This window comes from Oncorhynchus clarkii, chromosome 27 (assembly GCF_045791955.1).
Source record: "Oncorhynchus clarkii lewisi isolate Uvic-CL-2024 chromosome 27, UVic_Ocla_1.0, whole genome shotgun sequence".
NCBI lineage: Eukaryota > Metazoa > Chordata > Actinopteri > Salmoniformes > Salmonidae > Oncorhynchus > Oncorhynchus clarkii.
In genome coordinates this window covers 10,657,974-10,680,651 of record NC_092173.1, presented here as the reverse complement: position 1 = coordinate 10,680,651, position 22,678 = coordinate 10,657,974, and the positions used below count along the sequence as shown (strand labels likewise).

Below are 22,678 nucleotides of genomic sequence, written 5' to 3'. Positions count from 1 at the left end.
TGGAGTTTACACAGCTTTACTCAAGGTTACAGGGCTGTGATAATGAACAAACAGCAGCAATATCAGGCAGTTTGTCGGCTTTTCTGTGCCTGTGTGTATCTGAGACTGCATTCTGATAAACCAGGGGGAATATCTGAACAGATCTCACACAACAAGCACTATACTGTAGATAGAAGACACTTGCAATGTACTATAAGATGAAGCAGTGCCACTTTTTAATCTAGGAATGCGTGTAGGTCTACCAACTTTACCTTTTCTCCTCTGAGCATAGTTTAATGGTTTCAAACATCTCCAATCTGTATTTTTAACAACAAAACAACATTGTGACTTTCTCATCTAGAGTGCTCATATCAGAATAAGAAATCTGAGGGCTTTTGTAAAGCTGATGAAGGTGTAAATTAAGTGTTTTTAAATGCTTTTGTCATCACCCCTTCACATCATCCCCAAAGTTTGGCGTCTGCCACAGTCCCATGATGAAAATCCCCAATTCACTAGCACATGTGAGTCAGTTAAGAGCATCACTTTAATGTCTGTTTATCTGTTGTTATTGCCGTCTGTTTGTGTGTAGTCATTACCTCTGAAGAGCACCACTAACCCTGTGAAACTTTTAGGAACAAACAACTCGTTTTTCCATCGAAAAGGAACTTTGTCTACCTTAAAATAGTGTCTTGATTATCTTGATGTTTATTTGCAGACATCCATTGCCGCTCACTTTTGATCTCAGACCGTGTTCATCTCATTTAGAGAATGAAAACAGAACATTAACACAGCAAAACAGAAAACTACACAGATAGTCAATCTCATAGGACTTGAAAGGCAAGTCTCCAGATGTTTTACATGTAGAGATCAGTGATGTAGTGGTAAAAATTAGGTGGGAAAACGCTGGTTCTCCGTTTCGCGGTGAATATAGGTGTTTACCCTCCAATATACCAGTGGTGGTGATACAGTAATTACACTGAAACTGGTAATATGTCATTATATAGCAACATTTAATGTAGGTAAAATGTCACCGTAAGTGTCTTATATAATAATATATGCCATTTAGCAGATGCTTTCATCCAAAGCGATTTACAGTCATGCATGCATATATTTTACATGTGGGTGGTCCTGATAATCGAACCCACTATCCTTGGGTTGCAAGCACCATGCTCTACCACAGTGTTTCCCAAGCTCGGTCCTCGGGACCCCAGGGGGTGAACGTTTTAGTTTTTGCCCTAGCACTACACAGCTGATTCACATAACCAACTCATCATCAAGCTTTGATTATTTGAATCAGCTGTGTAGTGCTAGGGCAAAAAACAAAAACATTCACCCCTTGGGGTCCCGAGGACTGAGTTTGAGAAATGCTGCTCTACCAACTGAGCTACAGAGGACCATTTCTATAGAACATTTTACCGTGAGTAAACATCATTAATATGTCAGCTAAGGTGACTATATTAGTGGTTCATATAAAAACGGTGCTAAGTAATGATACAACCAACTGCCTGCTAAGCTTGAGAAAATCTAGTGTTTTCCCTAACGCCTTTTAAAAAGACCAGTGACCAGAATTGTGTGTCTCATTGAAATATAGTCCTTACTATATTTGGAGCCACATGAAGAATGTGACATTGAAAGTGCCAGAGAGCCACCCAGCCAACAACTTCAATGAAATGTGATGCCACTTGAAATGTCTGAGATTCTCTCTGCAGTTCCTGTAAGCTTTTAACATTGCAAAAAAAAAAATAGGGCCTCCCGAGTGGTGCAGTGGTTTAAGGCACTGCATCACCGTGCTAGCTGTACCACTAGAGATTTTGGGTTCGAGTCTAGGCTCTGCCGTGAACAGGAGACCCATTGGGTGGCACACAATTGGCCAGGCTTCGTCTGGGTTAGGGGAGGGTTTGGGCGGCAGGGATGTCCTTGTCCCATCGGGCACTAGCAACTCTGTGGCGGGGTGGCACAAGTGCATGCTGACACGGTTGCGCGGTGTTTCCTCTGACATATTAGGTTAAGTGGGCATTGCGGCTTGGCTTGGCTGGGTTGTGTTGTGTTTCGGAGGATGCACAGCTCTTGACCTCCCGAGTCTGTAGGGGAGTTACAACGATGATACAAGACTGTAACTACCAATTGCGAAGAAAAAGGGGTAAAAATATATAATAAACATTGCAAGAAATGATCAGTATCAATGCAGCATAGCCTGTTTGTTGACCAAGTGTTTTCTAGCTACTGTCAAATGGAATTCATGAGAAAATAGCAAAGATCTGAAAACAAGCTTTTGTTAATGTTATGATGTATTGATACAGGTTTGGGAAAGTGATATAAAAAAATAACTATATAGTAGCCTATATTCTAATCCTTTTCAATATTGGATTAAATACTACACTTTTGCTTGATATTATTGGCACAAGGGTAAATCCATAATTACTTAAATGTACATAGTTTGCTGTGAAGGAAATCCTTGTGTCATGGGGGTTTGTGGCAACAAACCCCCAGATCCAAATCAACAGAGTTTGGCAGTTTGTTGTCAGGTGCATTTACAGCATATTAAGAGCACGGCATGATGCAACGACAAGGGAAAAGCAGGCATCATTAAGCACTTTGACAGCGTGCATCTGTTATGATGTGACACGCAGTCTTGCAGGAGGCTGGCTAACAAACCCGTATATTATCTGACAGCACATCATTGCCTCGCTCTCAGTGATCGGACCCTCCTCTCTACTGACAGAAGGCCTAACAGCTAAGCTGTGTGTGTGCCCGTGTGCGTGCAGCCTCAATGGATGGGAGGGAGACAGGGGGTTAATGCCTGAGCCCCAATCCCAGCGGGGGCCCATACCCCACTGTCTGTCTAAGTGAAAAGTCTTCTCCTCGGCATCAACAGATGCTCCTGTCTACCTCAAACATGCCTGGGACTGAAGCACATATTATACACTATCTTCTGCATAGGTAATTGGAAAATCCCAATTACTGATTTTTCCTTAGTACAATGACACTCAAAGACAGTGTGACATTTAGGCACTTGATACAGGAACATTCACTATAGAGTAGCAGTTTAAGAATCAACAATACAGAATCCCACAATACCCACCCCAGGGTAGCAACACCGGCTTTAGCATGTATTCAGATGCAAAGTAAAGCTGGATGGGCCAAAACGTATTTCATACCCTGCTATCAGCCCATCCAGATATTCTAGAGAGCTGCCTAAGAGCACAAATCATCTGTGCTCCGCAACTTTTACAGATTCATCACGCCAGGACAGCAATGTGGCAACGGTCAAGTGAACAATAAAACAATTATTAAAGACATCCACTTTGGAAGCTAAAAGGCCATTGGCCCCACAATATGTGCTTTGGACTGTAAATACAAATCATATACAAGCCAACACGGCAAAGATACGAAGTAGGTGCGGCCAGCGAGGCCCGTCTAAAAGCATTGGAATACTATTAAGTCTGTAACAAACCACTGTCGCTGTTGTAGAAGCCAAGAGTTACATCTGGAGGAAACCTGGCACCATCCCTATTGTGAAGCATGGTGGTGGCAGCATCATGCTGTGGGGATGTTTTTCAGTGGCAGAGACTGGAAGACTAGTCAGGATCGAGGAAAATATGAACGGTGCAAAGTACAGAGAAATCCTTGATGAAAACCTGCTCCAGAACACTCAGGACCTCAGACTGGGGCGAAGGTTCACCTTAAAACAGGACAATGACCCTAAGCACACAGCCAAGACAATGCAGGGGTGGCTTCAGGACAAGACTCAATGTCCTTGAGTGGCCCAGCCAGAGCCTGGACTTGATCAAATATCTCTGGCGAGACCTGAAAATTGCTGTGCAGTGACGTTCCCCATCCAACCTGACAGAGCTTGAGAGGATCGGCAGAGAAGAATGGGAGAAACTCCCCAAGTACAGGTGTGCCAAGCTTGCAGCGTCATACCCAAGAAGACTCGTTGCCAAAGGTGCTTCAACAAAGTACTGAGTAAAGGGTTTGAATACTTATCACATTAACATTTCGTATTTTTTTTACAACTTTTAATAACTTTGGAAATATTTCTAAAAACCTGTTTTTGCTTTGTCATTATGTTTATTGATGTGGAGGAAAAAAACGATTTAATCCATTTTAGAACAAGCCTGTAACAAAATGTGGAAAAAGTCAAAGGGTCTGAATACTTTAACCTCTTGAAGCTAAGGGGCACTATTTTTATGTTTGGAAAAATAATGTTCCCAAAGTAAACAGCCTATTTCTCAGGACCAGATGCTAGAATATGCATATAATTGACAGATTAGGATAGAAAACACTCTAAAGTTTCCAAAACTGTCAAAATATTGTCTGTGAGTATAACAGAACTGATATTGCAGGTGAAACTCTGAGAAAAATCAAACCAGGAAGTGGCTTCTATTTTGAAAACTCCATGTTCCATAGCCTCCCTTTGCGCCATTTAAAGGGATAGCTTCCTCAAGGTGTCAACAGTCTTCAGACATAGTTTCAGGCTTTTATTTTGAAAAATGAGCCAGAAAGATAACATTGCATCAGGTGGTCACATGAGTTTTGCTCGCGCAACAGAGTTCGGACAGCCATTGCCTTTCCCTCTCCTACTGATGAAGACATTTGCAGTTGACATATTATCGATTATATATTTTAAAAACAACCTGAGGATTGATTATAAAAAATGCAGTCACTTACAACGCCAAACTTTTTTCCAAATTAGCTCCATAATATCGACAGAAACATGGCAAACGTTGTTTAGAATCAATCCTCAAGGTGTTTTTCACATATCTATTCGATAATCTATCAGTGGTGGCAGTTGCCTTCTCATCAGAAGCAAACGGAAAAATACTGCAGCTGGAGATTACGCAATAATTGCGACGGAGGACACCAAGCGACCACCTGGTAGATGTAGTCTCTTATGGTCAATCTTCCAATGATATGCCTACAAATACGTCACAATTCTGCAGACACCTTGGGGAAAACGTGGAAAACGTAAGCTGACTCCTAGCTCCTTCACAGCCATTATAAGGAGTCATTGCCATGAGGCGGTTTCAAAAAATGCAGCACTTCCTGATTGGATTTTTATCTGGTTTTTTTCTGTAACATCAGTTATGTGGCACTCACAGACAATATCTTTGCAGTTTTGGAAACGTCAGAGTGTTTTCTTTCCAAAGGTGTCAATTATATGCATAGTCGAGCATCTTTTCGTGACAAAATATCTTGTTTAAAACGGGAACGTTTTTCATCCAAAAATTAAAATAGCGCCCCCTATATCGAAAAAGTTAACAAAAGGCTAAGCTGTGTTTTGCAATATTGCACTTGTGATTTCATGAATATAAATATTTTTAGTGATATTATGTGAATGTGGCTCTATGCTATTCAGAGGTTGTTGCCACTGCAAACAGTTTATTTGTGGTTCCACTTTTTTTTATACATAGACCCAAACATAAACAAAGCTCCATCTATAGGTCCGCCCTCTCCCTAGTTGGACCGACCCGAGCCAACGTGTCAAGAGTTACTGCAGGAGTTCAAGGACAAAACAGTGCAGCTTTGCCACAGTGTTGTGTGTCTCCTGGTGAAAGGAATTCTGTCCTCGACTGCTTTGCTTTCACACAATAGAATGCCAGCACTACAGGGGACCCCAAGCACCAGAATGAGCCAAGGACATTTGCGAAGTAAAAGTAAACAAACATACCATCCCACAGATTGAGATTCCTTCTGTTTCTGGGGTCTCACTTGGCTGTGTGTGTGATCGATGCCTGGCAAAGTCCTCTCACTTCCTTCCCCCAATCCACCCTCCCAGAGCGTGGTCGGCCACTTTACCCACCAAGAACGTAGTCTTTCCGGTTTTGCATAAAGCCAGTGTGGCTCTCGTCAATGCGATGGACACAGGGCTACGGAACACCTTTCGTCATTGATGAGAGGTATCCTCTCCAATATTTTGATTTGATTTTGGATGCACCAGGATGCCACACTGGGTTCAAAAACACTCACTCCAAATCAACAAATGTGTGTGAGAGAGACAGCAAGTCTAAACCAAATAGCCCCTTTCTGTGTTTGCAAACATTGATGCACGAGGACGATGCTCACAAGTTGGTGGCAGAACTCAGGGGAGTTCTTATAGAACGTCAACAAAAAAAGGGGCTATTTACATGTTGCTTATTAGAATGAGATTTTAAGGCTCCTATGAATGTCCTTAATATAATGTTTGTGTCATGATCGCAAATCAAATGCATTATACTTTAAAAACCCTTCCACTCCAACCAGTAAAATGTATCTTCATCAATGAGCGTTAGCAAACAAGCTAACAAATGCTTCATCTACAATAGTTATTTTGCAAGTATCACGATCAAATATACACTACCGTTCAAAAGTTTGGGGTCACTTAGAAATGTCCTGGTTTTTGATTTAGAAAACCCTTCTGCAATTATGTTAGCACAGCTGAAAACTGTTGTGCTGATTAACGAAGCAATAAAACTGGCCTTCTTTAGACTAGTTGAGTATCTGGAGCGTCAGCATTTGTGGGTTCGATTACAGGCTCAAAATGGCCAGAACCAAAGACCTTTCTTCTGAAACTCATCAATCTATGCTTGTTCTGAGAAATGAAGGCTATGCTGTGTACGAGAAGTAGCCTTCACAGAACAGAGCAAACTGGCTCTAACCAGAAGAGAAAGAGGAGTGGGAGGCCCCGGTGCACAACTGAGCAAGAGGACAGGTACATTAGAGTGTCTAGTTTGAGAAACAGGCGCCCCACAAGTCCTCAACTGGCAGCTTCATTAAATAGTACCCGCAAAACACCAGTCTCAACGTCAACAGTGAAGAGGCGACTCGGCGATGCTGGCCTTCATATTAAAGCATATCGACTGGTTCACTGTCATCGCTGCTTGCGGCATATTCATCATCTGATAATCTACCAATTTCAAATCTCTACAGTCAAATGAATGCTTCCCGGGAAAACATGATGCTAATTTGGCTGCTAAAAGTGACAAAATCCTAATTATAGATCATGATGGAGTCGCATTAGTCTCAGATTCTCATGTTGATTAACAATTCAAAGCCCAGGGTTGCTACTGAGAGTTTCCCATAAACAAGTCAGTAAATTATTCAAGACTGAATTCGTGCTGGCTCATGGTGACACATTTGTTTATTATTTCTGGAAATGTAAGGGGCATCTGCGAAAATGCAAATCTCATTTAAAACAATATCAGCAAGACATGTTTGATCACCAAAGCAAGCTTGACCAGCAATAAGACAGTGGTAGATGTGGGAAAGATAGCATGATTAAATGTGATTAAAAAGATTGTCTTTTCTATTTCTCTGGACATACAGTATACATAACAAAGACAAGAGAGTCTTTAGAACATGCTTTTTGTTATGTGGTATGAATTTACCCTTTTAACAATGGTAGAAACATGCTTCAACTGACAAAAAAAAAAATTCAAGGCTTGTGCTCAAATGAATGACCGCTAATGCACAATGCTTTGTCTTTTACCCAAACATAAGGGCTCATGGTAAAAGCCAAGCACATCATAAGAGAAACTATGGCTGTCTGAAAACGTTACTAGCTGTCAAATCCTTGCTTCCACTGTCCTTGTTCCTCAATCCTTTCAAAATGTATTTGAAATTGAGTAAACAAAAGGAGGCAAGAACTTGAAGGCTAATAACACTTTCAGAAGCAAGCATATTTAAAATCTTAATGCTTGTTTCATACCGTCAACATAAGTGCTAGGCTTCAATTCTTTTTCAAAGTCAGTGCCTCTAGTAATAATTCCCCACCAACCACTCTGGGGTAAGATGCTTGTATATTTTGAGAACGGGAGCTTGGAGTATTCAAGCCGCCAAAGGTGTTCTTTCTTAGTAGATGCACATTGCTCATTGAGGCACTGCAAAGCAGTGGCAAAAATACAGGATGAAAGGGAAAGCGAATGTAACAGCTGACCCTACATGGGGTGGAAGCCTCATTAAGATTGCTGTGATAACTGGGGGAGGAAGAAGAAAAACTGGGCTACTTCTTTATTTTGGATGTGGTTCCAAATGCCTTTTCAAGTCTCTCTTTTTCCCTTTCTCAGGCTCATTTTGGCTCCTGAAGGAGGAATGCTGGGCACGATGTCATCCAAGCTCACCCAGAATTTCCTCACAAACCAATTAAGGATTCCTCCCGTGTTGCTGCTGCCAGCTCTCTGCTCCCTCTCCCCGCTCCCTGTAGGAATGAGCAGGAGCAGGACCGAAGCAGTCATGCCTGGGAAATATAATACATCTTGAATGTGTTACTAGTGGCTGTCATAATGAAGAAATTAAGAACAGACTGCCAAACGCAATGACACAGACTGGCGTTGCAGTTCTTAAAAGGATCACCGTGTCAGCATACTGATTAAGAAAGAAAGAGAGATGAACAGCCCATAAGTATTATCAGAAGAAGAATGTCTGTCCTTGAGCGCTCTAACAACAGTACTCTACAAGATGTGTTTATGCACTTGTTATACAGTAATACATCTCACAGATTCTTGATCCTTCTCAGACATACTGCTCTGTTACCTCATATTGTGCTACTTTGATAAACTACCTTGTTTGGAAGACTGTAGATATCTAAAGTCACACCTTCTGGATATATATAGATATTCCTGTTGACATATGATTGGTAAACACAAACACACGCACCGTACATCTAAACCCGCTGTTCTCTTCACTCCTTAACATTGTCAATAATTTATCTTCAGTTAATTAGCCGACATCACAAAGGGATCATGGGATGGTAAATTACCATGAAAAATAACGTTGTTACATTAATTGATACAGTATCAAGACACCTGAGCAAAACATTGATATGATGCCATTACAGGTGCTGTGTAGTACCTATATGTATTTTGGCAAACATAATTATCTTCCTCTGTGTGTAACTGTACATTTCTTATAGTCCAGGTAGGCCTCTGAGCTTCAACAAACAAAGGAAATAGGAGGGGTGCTCAACAACAATGAGAATCATCCAGTGATAGAGCTTACCCAATAAAAACTTCACAAAAAGGACTACTTCCTGGTAAACAAGTTGGCACACTCAAAAAACAGGCAGAGATAAATATCTTCTTAACTCTAGACTTTATTCTATGATTGGATGTATACAGGTACGGAGGTTTAGCCGTCACATGACTTCTTTATCAGAGATCCTGTCACACCCTGACCATAGTTTGCTTTGTATGTTACTATGTTTTGTTTGGTCAGGGTGTGATCTGAGTGGGCATTCTATGTTACATGTCTAGTTTGTCTAGTTCTATGTTTGGCCTGATATGGTTCTCAATCAGAGGCAGGTGTTAGTCGTTGGGATTGGGAACCATATTTAGGTAGCCTGTTTGGTGTTGGGTTTTGTGGGTGATTGTTCCTGTCTTTGTGGCACCAGATAGGACTGTTTCGTTTTTTTCACGTTTCTTGTTTTGTAGATTGTTGTACTTTCATCTTGATTAAAGATGTACAAAAATAACCACTCTGCATTTTGGTCCGCCTCTCTTTCACCAGAAGAAGACCGTTACAGAATCACCCACCACAACAGGACCAAGTGGCGTGGCAAACAGCAGCTGCAGCAAAAGCAGCAGCAGAAGAAGGAACAGAGGCAGCAGCAGCAGGAACAGCAACAGCGAGGTCAGGATTTCGGGACATGGGAGCAGAATCTGGACTACACAACTTGGGAGGAGATAGACAGGTGGGCGGTCGACCCAGGGAGAGTGCCGGAGCCCGCCTGGGATTCGATGGAGCAGTGCGCGGAAGGTTACAGGAGAATGAGGTTGGCGAAGCAAGCACGGCGGCGCGGACGGAAGCCCGAGAGTCAGCCCAAAAAATGTATTGGGGGGGGGGGGGGGGGGGCAGCACAGGGAGAGTGTGGCAGAGTCAGGAGTCAGACCTGAGCCAACTCCCCCTGTTTATCGTGAGGAGCCAAGGAGGAGCTCAGAACCAGAGCTGGTGTTGGAGGTGAGCGAAGCAGAGACTGTGAAGGAGTTAATGGGGAAATTGGAGGAGAGAGATATGAGGGAGTTGCTGGTTTGGTGCATGAGGCACAACATTCGCCCGACGGAGCATGTCAGGGATTTAATGGCACCTGGGTCAGCTCTCCATACTCATCCTGAGGTGCGTGCTAGTTGTCTGGTGAAGACTGTGCCAGCCTCATGCACCAGGCCTCCTGTGCATCTCCCTAGCATTGCACGTCCTGTGCCATCTCAGCACTACAGTGCTCCTAGCAGTGCTAACCGTGGCGGGCGTGGTGCTGGTCAGGCACCGTGTTATGCGGTGGTTCGCACGGTGTCCCCAGTACGCGTGCTTAGCCTGGTGCACTACTGTTACGGATACAGGTATCCTGTGTCTGTGTGTGTGTGTATCCTGTGTTCTTTTCTCTCCTTCTCCCCTCACAGGTGAAAATCATCACTCCCCAATCAGTCACCAATCCAATCAACAATCAGAAGACACACCTCCTCCTGTTTCCTACCCTATCACAGTTCCTTTCCCTTGGTTTAAAAACCCCATCAGTTGTTTGCTCTAGAGCTCAATCTCTCTGTAAATGCCATGTATGTAGATCTCTCTGTTTCACTCTCTTTATGTATTGAGCTATCTTTTGTTTGAGCACCTCCATAGCACTTTGTCATCACCTGTGAGTATTGTTTTTGGTTATGGTGTTTGTGTTTGATTGCTGGTGGGAAAAGGGGAAACCAAGACAAGTCGCCCATGGGCATACACTACCCGTAGCTAAACTAGAACTGGGCGGACCACCCACTGTATTTTTGGTTAGTTAGTTAGCTGTTGTTAAAGTAGGCTAGTCTAGCTTAGTTTTTTTTTGAATACTTATTGTTTCTTTCCTTGGGTCCAGCTCAGCCCCTTTTCCTGCTCCCCCCATTACCGTGTGTTTTCAAATAAACCCTGAGTTTGACGGTAGATTTCAGTAGTCGTGGTTATTTCGTTCACACTTACTTTGTCACTATTATAATTTGCATGAGTTATGTTACGGGTCTCATTACCATCCCCCCTAGACTGTCGGGCCAAAAGGGATTCGTAACAGCTACATCCCAGCTTCCCACATCTGCCGGGCTAGGGTGAAGATCCAGCCAGGGCGGTTGGTGCCAGCCCTGCTCTCAAGATCTCCAGTGCGCCTTCACGGTCCGGTCCATCCAGTACCACCTCCACGCATCAGCCCTCCGATGACAGCTCCCCGCACCAGGCTTCCTGTGCGTGGCCTCGGCCCAGTACCACCAGTGCCAGCACCACGCATCAGGCCTACAGTGCGCCCCGCCTCTCCAGCGCTGCCAGAGCCTTCCTCCTCTCCAGCGCTGCCGGAGTCTGCCGCCTGTCCGGCGCTGCCGGAGTCTGCCGCCTGTCCGGCGCTGCCGGAGTCTGCCGCCTGTCCGGCGCTGCCAGAGTCTGAAGAGCCCCTCTGCCCAGAGCTGCCAGAGCCCCTCTGCCCAGAGCTGCCAGAGCCCCTCTGCCCAGAGCTGCCAGAGCCCCTCTGCCCAGAGCTGCCAGAGCCCCTCTGCCCAGAGCTGCCAGAGCCCCTCTGCCCAGAGGCGCCAGAGCCCCTCTGCCCAGAGGCGCCAGAGCCCCTCTGCCCAGAGGCGCCAGAGCCCCTCTGCCCAGAGGCGCCAGAGCCCCTCTGCCCAGAGCTGCCAGAGGCCCTCTGCCCAGAGGCCCTCTGCCCAGAGGCCCTCTGCCCAGAGCTGCCAGAGGCCCTCTGCCCAGAGCTGCCAGAGGCCCTCTGCCTAGAGCTGCCAGAGGCCCTCTGCCCAGAGCTGCCAGAGGCCCTCTGCCCAGAGCTGCCAGAGGCCCTCTGCCCAGAGCTGCCAGAGGCCCTCTGCCCAGAGCTGCCAGAGGCCCTCTGCCCAGAGGCGCCAGAGCCCCTCTGCCCAGAGGCGCCAGAGCCCCTCTGCCCAGAGGCGCCAGAGCCCCTCTGCCCAGAGGCGCCAGAGCCCCTCTGCCCAGAGGCGCCAGAGCCCCTCTGCCCAGAGGCGCCAGAGCCCCTCTGCCCAGAGGCGCCAGAGCCCCTCTGCCCAGAGGCGCCAGAGCCCCTCAGCCCAGAGGCTAGTTCTATGTTTGGCCTGATATGGTTCTCAATCTGAGGCAGGTGTTAGTCATTGTCTCTGATTGGGAACCATATTTAGGTAGCCTGTTTGGTGTTGAGTTTTGTGGGTGATTGTTCCTGTCTTTGTGTTTGTGGCACCAGATAGGACTGTTTCGGTTCTTGTTTTGTAGATTGTTGTACTTTCATCTTGATTAAAGATGTACAAAACTAACCACGCTGCATTTTGGTCCGGCCTCTCTTTCACCAGAAGAAAACCGTTACAGATCCATTTTTAATGTCTCACTTCAATGTGTGGACCAGCTTACCACACAGCCCAGGTACCTCTACAATGGCAGTCATTGTGTGTCCCACTTTCCTCTAAGCAATAGTAATCGAATTCCATTAGTGCACTGTGATTTGATTTATTATCGGACTGGAAACAAGATCATGTTCGAGGAAAACAGAGCTTACGACTGAACTCAAAAGAGAAAAATGTACTAATTAAAATTACAAAGTGAAATTTCCTCATATTAAATCTCTGGAGGATAGGTTCGGCACCCCGATAAACAATAAAATAGAAAACACTCCCTGTTCCACGCATGTCAAACCAACATGCTGTCTGGCTGGTGGAAAAACTGGAAATAGAGCTAAAACTAAAAGCTGTAGGTTTATAACAACTCTCCAAAGCTCAGAGTCTAAATATTGTGAAACAGAACACTCACCAAGACAGCACTATCTGTCAGTCAATGGTTGTTTCTTATAGTCTATTACGAGGGAAATCGTGGTCTGAAACAGATCCATTCACAATTATAAAGTCAATCTTAATTACGGAGCTTTGGGAAAACAGGTAAGGGTCTGGATTCCAGAGAAGGATGGCGGTGGATATTAAATGGAACATGAGACAAATTGCTTTCCTTCAAGGTTCACCACACCCTAACATTTTGTATAATTTTTTATAAATCGAGAGAAAAAAATAATAATATTATGTTTCCGAGCCTATTCTGGAGTACCTGAAGCACATAATTATGTATGCCAGGTGTTGTAGAGAGGACTGGGAAAACAAAGGCTATATATTACTCCAGGCACCAAACAGAAACATACTGTATGTCTCAAAATATGTGACTGACCGCCTTGATTCGGTCTTATGTAGCAAAATGTGATTTATTTATATTTTTTACATTGGATAAAAGCAGACACAAGGCAAGGGAATATATATATTCGGAGAGCCTGTTTCTGACCTGCCCTTGACTTTGGTGCAGGGCATATGATGTCCATAGCCTCTTCGTCGCAAAATTCCCTGGTCTTCTCAAAAATATACGTTTGTCTAGCTGTGTCCAGTCCAGGTGCTGCTTGTACAGGCAGACCATCTATGGGAGGAAGGATGTCAGTGATACACAGCAGCTGAGTCTGAACACTCCTTGGAGACAACAACAACAGGCTCCAGAGCATTGAAGCTCTAAAACAGGAAATAACAAAACAAATGAGAATACATTATAACCTTGCATAACATCAATTCACCTCCCAAGTTGAGATAAGAATAACTTCATACAATGGAAATTATATTCACCTGAAGTGCTGGTACTGCTTGACCTGTGGCAGCGGCCTGAAGTACAGAGACAAGTGTTGTTGCCAGCCATAGCTTTCTACCAGCACAGTACCATCCCCCAATCCAACCAGCTGTGGGATGTTGACCCCTGTCACAGTGCTGTCCTTCACAAACCTGACAATCTCAGACAAAGTGTTCACTCTGGTCTTTCTGAAGCGAGGCTTGATGAGGTCGAAGCACCAGTCGGGGGCAAACTTGGTGCGGCCTGTGATCAGGAAGTGAAGGTCCAGACCATGGTGGAGCTTGTGCATGGTCCACCAGGCACAATACCAGAGCACAAACATGTTATTTTTCTGGCCACTGCAGTTATCACAACTCAGGTCCACACATGTTTCCCCAACTCCGTAGTTGGTGAAGAAATGGTGCATGTAGTTGAGGAATATGCTCCTGCCTTTGCTGGATGACATGGCTTCATCAATCAGGTAGTTGACTTGTTGTGGTATTCCTTCACAGCAGACACCAAACAAGCCAGCCTTGCGACGAGTTAAAAAGTAGATGGGACCGGTTGCATAGGGTCGGAAGGATAGTGCACCTAGAAGGCCAGCATCCCGGAGTCGCCTCTTCACTGTTGACATTGAGACTGGTGTTTTGTGGGTACTATTTAGTGAAGCTGCCAGTTGAGGACTTTTGAGGTGACTGTTTCTGAAACTTGACACTCTAATATCCTCTTCCTCTTGCTCAGTTGTGCACTGGGGCCTCCCACTCCTCTTTCTCTTCTGGTTAGAGACAGTTTGCACTGTTCTGTGAAGGGAGAAGTACACAGCGTTGTACGAGATATTACGTTTCTTGGCAATTTCTCACATGGAATAGCCTTAATTTCTCAGAACAAGCATAGACTGATGAGTTTCATAAGAAAGGTCTTTGTTTCTGGCCATTTTGAGCCTGTAATCAAACGCACAAGTGCTGATGCTCCAGATACTCAACTAGTCTAAAGAAGGACAGTTTTATTGCTTCTTTAATTGACCAACAGTTTTCAGCTGTGCTAACATAATTGCAAAAAGGTTTTCTAATGATCAATTATCCTTTTAAAATGATAAGCTTGGATTAGCTAACACAACTTGCCATTGGAACACAGGAGTGATGGATGCTGATAATGGGCCTCTCTGTATGCCTACGTAGACATTCCATAACAAACCAGTTGTTTCAAGCTACAATAGTCATTTACAATATTAACAATGTCTACACTGTATTTCTGATCAATTTGATGTTATCTTCTGGTAGACAGACTGATCACGTTGAACAAGTGCTTGCTTGGGCCAGCTCTCTTTTTGATGGGAGGCATTAGACCATTCTCCTTGTATGACTGGTGGAGGAGATTCAGGTGTGTTCTACTGATGCTGAAAGACAAATTCCAGATACAAGTATTTTAGCATTATTATACAATAGATAGCCGTAATCACCGTCAGACACACCTGGTTAACTTGATGGGTCATGTAATCATCTGGCGAAGTGGAGTCTTTTGTTTAGACATATAGCTCGCTAGCTAAACAATTAACCATAATCGCAATCTATAGAGTACTAGCAATACAAACAGATTGTCATAGCTAGCTAAAGTTAACCAAATAGGTTCAATGGGAGCTAGTTAGCTAGCTAACATTAGGCTACAACTAGCAATGCAAATGGCTTTCTGAGACAATGTTACTCCACAGATCATACAAGTAATGTTAGCTAGCGAGCCAGCCATCTAACGTCAGCTAGCTAACTAACTTGCAATGAAAACAACTTTCTGACAAAATTAGAAACGTATAATATCTGAAACAGCAGCTAGACTCTTACCCGTATACATGGATGAACGCTTCACGGCAGACTGCAACCCCTTTTATTAAATAAGACGTCCTGTGTCGTTTCCGTTTTGTTTGTACAGCTTGCTTGGCCATTGTGTCAAGTCACTCTGGTTCACATCGTCTGATTCATTTTCAGTCAGAGAGAGCCAGCATGGTACGATCGTGCTCCTGAAAGAACTCCTTCACAACTTTTTCCCACTGACCTTTGTCGATAGCGCCTGATAAATTCAGGACAGCAATATTATTGAGAGCAGTAACAACACATTTTCAGTTCTCCATGGCTAACGTTATTTCTTTAGAAAAAAATGCAGTAGAAAGGATTATCTACTCATAACGAGCAACTAATTTCATAGACAGAAGACAGAAGCTCCACGGCAGACCAATCTGAAACTCATCTCGGCATGTCCAGCCCATTCATTATCTCAGCCAATCATGGTTAGCGGGAAGGTTCCTGTTCTTTTCTGTGGCTAAACCAACCAGGCTCATAATTTAACAACTTTATTCGTGAGGCACATGAAAGTTCAAACGTTCAAGAAGGCATTTCTGCCCAAATTTTGGGGGGGGGATAAAAACATTTAAATAGACCTTCAAATGCCTCTCCTGTGAAGTCGTGACTTGCGACATAGTCCTAGTTTCCTGAAACGAGTCACATATGTCCTTTCCCCTGATAAAACCTAAAGTGCCCGTGTGCATGTAACACACACCAACAACATCCTAATCCAGCCAGACAGCAAACAGCTGGGAAACAACTGCAATTAGCATTGGGTTGATGAAAAATGCAGACGGGTGGCTGAGTAGGCCGGTTATAGAGGTCAGTAATCAGGATCAGACGGGCTTGTTCAAGACAGGCACAGAAGGAGTACTGCTTGCTTCATTACAACAGTGGTACACTACTTATAGACAAGCAAGAAGATGATCCTGGATTTGCATCACTATGAAAGGAAGTAAAACCTCTGAAGTTGGACTTCAAGATGAGATTCAGAAACAGAGATAACATAATGTCAGGGACTGGAAGGCAGAGGAATAATAATACTAATAAGAGTCTCCTCATTTTATCTTCATATAGTTATTAGAATACTTTCTATAAACATAAGTAGTACAGTATAGATCTGCTGAATTATGAAGATAAATTGATTTGATTTTTGCATAGGGGTATACTGTATTTTGTCTTCCCTCTACACATTCGTACAGCTTTTCCATTCTCCAACTTCAGCCGTGATGCATAAGTCAGTTTCTCTTGTAAGAGAATAAAGTATGTTGATTCCAACCTGTATGATAGTTGTTGTGATTCTAATTGGAATATGAGTACTCCGTAGAGTAGAGAGATACAGCTAGTCTTCCTGAAAGCTTATTGGTTATGATGATACTGAAATCTAATTAGAGTTTACACTTAGAAAGGGATTTTGTATGGATGTTGATTAGAAATGCATCACTTGAATCAACAACAAAGATACGCGAACTGCCAGAAGATGGACTCGTGGAGTTTATAAAAGGCCTCTGCAAATCATGTCGCCACTGCATCCGCCACGCGTGCTTTCACTTTGTGAAGGAAATATCAGATAAATGCAAAGTGATAACAATAAAATGTGTTAGTAAGAGAACTAAATGCAGTCAACCCTATCATATATTACACAGGTCTGGGGACATAAAGCCTAAGAAGGTATACAGCAGATTCTTCTCCTGTGCCCACTGGAGGTATTGAAGAGAGTTTAGCGTAAGCTGCTCAATGGAGGTGTTAGCAGTCGATGTTATTCTTCAACAACACAAAAAAAAAAAAAAGCAAATCAGGGAGAGAAAAATAGATTTATTTGAAAAGGACAAATCATAGACGTGATGCTGGGAGTTAGATGGTTGATGTTCATTCTCCCTGCCCTCAGATTTTCTCCACAGAACAAAGAAACAGGATACTATTTATAACCCCCCACCCTAGCCTGGGGTTAACCAATCAGATGTCCTTGCAGTACAACTGGGCCAATGGCCAAATAACAAGTATCCTGCTCCAGACTCAATGTACAGAACAATGAAAACGTGGCACACGTAGCTCTGAGTTCAGGACTGACATTCCACAGAATCTAAACAGCTGTTGAACTGAAGACCAACTATTTACATTGACAATTCTCTATTGACTATTAATACTCTATTTTGTTTTTAGTACTCTCGTCCTCTGCGTTGTGTATGTATCTTCAAAATATTCTTATAGAGGCAAGCCTGTGCTCTGGAAAACCAACAACAACCACACTGAGCACATTGACCTGAAGGGATGAGGAGAGAAACCTTACCAACAGACACCACGTTTACGGTTAGCGATCTGTGTTTCACCCCAAACTACCAGAGGATCACAGGCACCAGAAGACTTGTACAGGGTACACAGAGATAATTGCAATTTTCCTTGGATAGGGCTCTGAGAAGTGGAGTGTTGCGGACATTAAAGAAGCCGTAATCGAGGTGGCGCGGGGGGAGTATAAAGAATTACAGTTTATTGCTGCGATTCTGCTCTATTGTGTTTTATTCCAGACCCAACTCAGCCCTGTCTCTGTTTCCCTCTCTCCCTCCCTCCCTCTCTCCCTGTGGCCACAGTACAGTATTTACATAATTCCCCAGCTCATATCATCTCAGAGGAACCCCACCACATCCTGCCTACAACCAACCACAGAGAGACATGGTTGGAATTTAGGAAGACCCCCAAAAAACACACAAGTCAATTCAGTTGGATCTGTTTCAATAGGGGGAGTCTGTGGTCTCTCGTGAGGGGGAAAAGCATGAGTCCCCAAAGAGAGATCAACACAGACTCCAGTGAAAGGCCAGGCGAGAGAGAGCATCAATACAAATCTTCTGATTGCATTAATTATTCGGACTGTTTAACTCTCTTTCCAATTCACTTCTGAATGTGTGTGTACTCCCTGTGTGCCTGATATTCTGAAGGTTTATTTAATGGGTATGGGGTAATGTTTCTGAGTTCTCCATCCAACGCTGTATTGGGGTTAATCCCAGAAGCCATTCCAGATTACAGAATCTAGCATACTCTGTCTTTATCGAAGGATAATTTCACTTGTTTCGAGGCGAGGTCACTATTTTCCTTAGAATAAGCATATTTCACAATCGTTTTCCTCCCAGGAAACTAGTGTGAATTGATCACCACATGAAAGGCAATTATTTGTATTACCGGAAAAATAGGAAATAAATAAAATTCTATCCACAGTTATCCAACTCCATTTCTGCTATGCCATCTCTGGATAATTGACAAAAGTCATTTTTCCTCAGAAAAGTTTAACAGCATCAACACCATTAAACAACTCTGTACCTCAAGGTTCATAATTCTTCCCATCAGAAAAGGATGAACCAAAAAACAAAGAAAGAAAATGGAAGGCACAAAGCCAGACTGCTGTTTTCTTCCTCTTTTTTCAACATACAGTATGTAAGGGAACAATCCACTACTGGATATGATGTGCTATGAAAGCCCCAAATAGTACATGTGCTCTATGAAGAGAAAATACAGTACATGTGCTCTATAAGGACGAAATACAGTACATGTGATCTATGAAGAGAAAATACAGTACATGTGATCTATGAAGAGAAAATACAGTACATGTGCTCTATGAAGAGCAAATACAGTACATGTGCTCTATGAAGAGAACATACAGTACATGTGCTCTATGAAGAGCAAATACAGTACATGTGCTCTATGAAGAGCAAATACAGTACATGTGCTCTATGAAGAGAAAATACAGTACATGTGCAATATGAAGAGCAAATACAGTACATGTGCTCTATGAAGAGCAAATACAGTACATGTGCTCTATGAAGAGCAAATACAGTACATGTGCTCTATGAAGAGAAAATACAGTACATGTGCTCTATGAAGAGAAAATACAGTACATGTGCTCTATGAAGAGAAAATACAGTACATGTGCTCTATGAAGAGCAAATACAGTACATGTGCTCTATGAAGAGAAAATACAGTACATGTGCTCTATGAAGGGCAAATACAGTACATGTGCTCTATGAAGAGAAAATACAGTACATGTGCTTTATAAGGAACACATACAGTACATGTGCTCTATGAAGAGCAAATACATGTGCTCTATGAAGAGAAAGTACAGTACATGTGCTCTATGAAGGGCAAATACAGTACATGTGCTCTATGAAGAGAAAATACAGTACATGTGCTTTATAAGGAACAAATACAGTACATGTGCTCTATGAAGAGCAAATACATGTGCTCTATGAAGAGAAAGTACAGTACATGTGCTCTATGAAGAGAAAATACAGTACATGTGCTCTATGAAGAGAAAGTACAGTACATGTGCTCTATGAAGAGAAAATACAGTACATGTGCAATATGAAGCAGCCATACTAAATACTTTACATTCTCCTGACTTCAATAGTGATCTATGGTGCAGTTTCATTACTAGTTAACCATGTTGGCTGTACTGCACTCAGAAGAGGCTCCATCTCCAAAGATAAATTAACAGTGGGCATTTAGAGCAACATGTTGACTTGCCTACACCAATTCATTTAACATATGAGCATTATGTTAATACAACAAGGGTAATTTAAAGTTAGATGAAGAGGAAAAGTGGGCCAGCGAGGAGGACCAGACATGGTCGAGGCCACCAACCTGTGACACCGCCCCTAGGCGTGAGACATGGCCAGACTGGTTAAGCATACAGGGTTCTGTTGGAGATCAAAGTGAAAATGCTGCTGTGTCTCTCCTGCTGTGGTTCCATGTAAATAGACCTTGGCAGGGCTCTCCTGACTTTTACAAGTTGAAAAATGGAGTCGCACACAAAGAAATATAGGAGCACAATGAAAAATATTTGAGATATTAAAGTTAGAATCTTACAATTTTCTAGGTGCACTGTGGCTCCTAAATAAAAAGCCCTGCTAGTGTATATTAGGAAGACCTCATACGACATCCCCTGGCAGTTGTCTATAACACACATTCTGCTGTCATGATAAGGCTAAATCATGCATTGCATTTCATAGAGAATATATTAGACATTAACATAAGTTAGTGCTGGAAGCCCCTAGTGTTGTTGACCTGGAGGTTGTGGTTTCATTCAAAGCCATTTCCTAATTAAGCCCCATTGAGTTGTTTATTGACTACTGTGCTGGATTTCACAGCTCACCATAAATGCACACACAACTCCTTTAGAATCAGACAATTAACAAACTACTTCAATAGTCATGTCACAATGGAAATCATTTACCAAATTAGAATAAGTCTGCACACAGGGGTCCTTGGGTACATGGTCATCATCAGGAACACCCAAAAGAACACTGAACCTCTTGGCAACCGCATACAAAAGGGGTTGGACTGAGAGCCAAAAGGTAGTTGGTTCAAATCCTGTGCAGGCCAACCCTCAAATTTGCTATATTAGTGTTAGTAGTGGGATGCTGCCATGAGGGCATCAGGCATAAGGTACTTTAGCCAAGCTTGTTACCTGTCTGATCCTACAGTGAGATCTCCCAACAAAGTAGAAAGTTTAGTAGGCTGCAGTGACATCTTCGAAAGCTACTAAAATAAGCCAGACATGATGAGTGTCATCCGTTCTATAACCACAAAGGGGGGCACAGAAAAATATAGCGACATGATTCAAACTCGGCAGGGACATCACAGACAAGTCACTTCAGAAATAATTTAATAACTGGTGGCTATAGCAATGTCCTATGAACTCTCGCCACTGAATGCCCCCCCCCACACACACACACACTTTGAATCGTGTTGGTGTCATCTCCAAGTACTTTTCAATATATTCTCCTTTACGTGTGCGTAAATACAGTAGTTGTGTCAATCGAAGAGCAATGGATAGGCAACGATGAACGTCATTAATATAGGGGATAAATAAGTCGTAGAAGACACCAGAGGTAGCCAGCCGATCAAAGATGCAAAAGCATCCGTACACTAGTTATGTCAATCTAAGAGCAATATATAGGCAAGGAAGAACGTAATAAATATAGGGGCTAAATAATAAGTCGTAGAAGACACCAGAGGTAGCCAGCCGATCAACGCTGCAAAAGCAGCGGCTCGGCAGGCGTAGGTACATACAAATAATTCCTCTGTAACTCCAAACTGAGAAGAGGAATGTGACTGGTAATCTAAAGCAACACAATTATATAAAAAATGAACTAGAACACAACCCGTACCTTGAAATCCAAAGAAGAAAAAGAACCCTGGTATCCAAATTGTGTATATCCAGAAGGAATTCATGTTGTCCTAGTCAGCTCCAAAACCTTTCCTCTCTTGCAATAATTTCGTGAGCAGGCAGTATCGTTTTTTGGTAGATATTATGCTCAGAGGGCGTATAGCACCAACGCTGTGTCCTAATGCTGCAGAGCTCTATAACTACAACTCAAGTGCTCGAGCGCTAAACGCATCCTTTTTGCAATCACTTCAGCACGTGCCTGTCCCGGTCGTCACTGCCACCTAGTGGATAAGCAAGTACCTAGAAAAACACCAGTTGGACATCGTCTTCTGATTATTGATGAGGATAAGGACTCACGCTGCACGGCTGAGTAACCGTCCGGCTTTTGTTCCAACTGTGTTAATTGTGTAATGGAATTGATATTTCAGCAAGCTTTATGGATCGACAGCCTGTCATCTAGAATAGCATTCTAAAACATTTATTTCACATCTGACATTCTAATGATTGTGTTTCTCACTGTCTATATCCATGTACATGCTTCCATTATCTATATTCCCTGTTAACACCACTGTAGCTACTCCAGCCATAACCTTCAGATCTCTCTGATGCATAGGCTACTATAAAACCAATAAAAAAATCAGGACAAATGCACACAATTACAGTTATTTCAGCAACTTAATCCAGATTGATTCTCTCATTAAATGTGATATGCAATCTGTGATAACAATACCATTATTTCCTAAATAAAGTACCAGAACCCATGCTGGTTGAAAGAGATCTCTCTAGCTACGTACTATGAACCCTTCAACACCTCCACAGCCACGCAGCAGTCCTCAAGAGAGGTGCAACCTTTGGCTACCCTCTGTAAACCAATGACAAAGGTCCTCTGTACCGCATGAGGTGTGTCCCTACCAGAGGTGAGGCTTGGCAGAGGACAGGAAAGGAAGATAGCAGCAGCATGGAAATCTATGGAATACTAATAGTGACATGTGGTAAGAGAGCTTCATTCAGCCAGCAGGCAAGGTGGGTGCGGGCTGTTGGTAAAGACACTCTATTCCTCTCTCTGCCAGCCAAACACTGTCCTCTCATCTACTGTTTTACATGTCCACAACTGACAGCAAGGCTAATACAGACAAAACCTGCAAATTCATTCAGTGTG

At 43.1% G+C, this 22,678-nt stretch overlaps 1 protein-coding gene across 1 annotated transcript in view; it reads right to left on the bottom strand.

The window, feature by feature from the left end:
- The window catches only part of LOC139385471 (limbic system-associated membrane protein-like), a 450,702-nt gene extending 429,098 nt beyond the window's left edge, over window positions 1-21,604 (bottom strand). The window contains exon 1 of the mRNA XM_071130529.1: window positions 21,521-21,604. Within this exon, the coding sequence (XP_070986630.1) occupies window positions 21,521-21,584 (64 nt within the window). The 5' untranslated portion in view covers window positions 21,585-21,604. The remainder of the gene's footprint in view (window positions 1-21,520) is intronic.
- Between the last annotated feature and the right edge of the window lie 1,074 nt (window positions 21,605-22,678).